The 1908-nt window shown below is 38.6% G+C and overlaps 1 protein-coding gene across 1 annotated transcript in view; it reads left to right on the top strand.

The window, feature by feature from the left end:
• Nucleotides 1-628: 628 nt before the first annotated feature.
• ACE2 (angiotensin I converting enzyme 2) overlaps nucleotides 629-1908 on the top strand; it is a gene marked incomplete at its 3' end in the record, with an annotated part of 27714 nt that continues 26434 nt past the window's right edge. The window contains exon 1 of the mRNA XM_010834699.1: nucleotides 629-1028. Coding sequence (XP_010833001.1) covers nucleotides 843-1028 — 186 coding nt within the window. The remainder of the gene's footprint in view (nucleotides 1029-1908) is intronic.

The raw sequence follows: 1908 nt of genomic DNA, 5'->3' as shown, positions 1-1908 counted from the left end.
CTCTCTGAATTCGATGCCATGATCCATGGCAATGGATGACTAGGACTGACATGGACACTCTGAATTTCATTCCATGTGGTGGCATTCTGATTTCCCTGTGAGCCTGACTGAGTTTTAAACAGGTAAGTGAAAGGGATGGAGGCACAGTGACCATCTGGGAGAGAAAAGAGGACCCTTTTAAAGTTTTTCCAAGTTAAATCAGGAGAGTCAACTTGTGGAGTGAAGGGTAGTTTTATAATTCAAAAAAATGGCCCTGGAAGTGAAAATTTACCAGAAAAAAATGAATTCTATAAAGACAAGGGCAAAGTTGTTTACTTGGGAAAGTATTATCCAAGTGGAGAGTTTTTGTGAATATGAGTTTAAAATAAAAAGGAAGGAAAGATAAGTGATTATTAATGGACTTGTCTGTAAAACATCTAAGTCCCCAAACATTAGCCCCAAGATTCCTAATACAAGAGCTCATTGGTCACTGTAAAATCCTAATATCTTCAGTGTATCTTTAACAGATTTTAAGGAACATATTAACCAAATGTACAAGTTTTGATTTGGCCATAAAAATGCAAGAAGAGCTGTGATTCTCTAGGATTAATGAATAACATTTGTTTATTTGATTTGCTCTAAGAAATCATTCTAAAATCTGTTTACATATCTGGCCTCTCCAGGATGAATTTTATGTTGGTTCAGCAGATTGTTTACAGTTTTTTCTTCTTCTTCCTTTTTTTTTTCATCTTTCCTGCTCAGTGCCCAACCCAAGGTCAAAGGCTGATAGAGAGTAAATCTCATGAGGAGGTTTTACTCTAGGGAAGTTGTTCAGTGGATGGGATCTTGGCGTACAGAGAAAGATGACAGGCTCTTTCTGGCTCCTTCTCAGCCTTGTTGCTGTAACTGCTGCTCAATCCACCACTGAAGAACAGGCCAAGACATTTTTGGAGAAGTTTAACCATGAAGCCGAAGACCTGTCTTATCAAAGTTCACTTGCTTCTTGGAATTATAACACCAATATTACCGATGAGAATGTCCAAAAGATGGTGAGTCCTCATGGCTACAGAGGGGTATTGGTTGCTTCTTAAAAATCAGCTTACTGCCCAGGAAACTGAAAAGGGAAATCAAACAAATGCTCTGAGCTATGAGATTGGATGTTTGCCTCAGTATTTCTGATTCTGGAGTCCCAGATGACTGAAAAATTGACCTTTGAGTTTACTTGAAAAAATGTTACAAAATAATTCACTGGTCTCAGTCCAGATTCTTGGTGAATATGCTTTAGAAATTTGCCACCATAATTCTTATCATAGTCAGGCTTTCAAAGCATGTCACAGAAATGCCATAAGTTATTCAGTTAATAATTTCCTCAAGCCTACAATGTCAACAGGAATATCTAAAGACTCTCTACAAATCATCTATTAACTGAAAAAATATGCAGCTGGAGGCTTAGTGAAAGAGCTCGCTAGTAATTAAGATTACCAGGGGTCGGGTGAGGCTGGACTTGGGAATTCCTTCCTTAATTGTCACGGAGTTCTGAGGGACTTTCAGAGCATACAGGATCCACAGAGCCCTCCAAGAAAACCCATAATCAAACCAGTTCTGACAAATCTCAGAATGCTCTGGGAAAGCAAGATGTACTCTTTGACAAGTGCAAGGATTTAGGAAGTTTCTTCCCTCACATATCTCAAAGCAGTGCTGGAAATGGAGTGACATTATTTAAGCAAAGTTTTTGTGACACTTGTCCAGCAATGCATTCTTTCAAAAATGTAGTTCAAATCTTATTTTTTCAAATAGTGGATTACAGGTTTAAGTTAAATCACTGCCACTCACTGGACAGATTCTATATTCTGGACAGATTCAGTCTGAGATCTGCTGCTTCATGTGAATTCCCCAGGAGATTCCCCCCCACCCCCAGTTTTTCTAAAG

The sequence above is a fragment of the Bison bison genome, unplaced genomic scaffold, assembly GCF_000754665.1.
Source record: "Bison bison bison isolate TAMUID 2011002044 unplaced genomic scaffold, Bison_UMD1.0 scf7180017845440, whole genome shotgun sequence".
NCBI lineage: Eukaryota > Metazoa > Chordata > Mammalia > Artiodactyla > Bovidae > Bison > Bison bison.
This window is presented reverse-complemented; position numbering and strand designations above follow the sequence as displayed.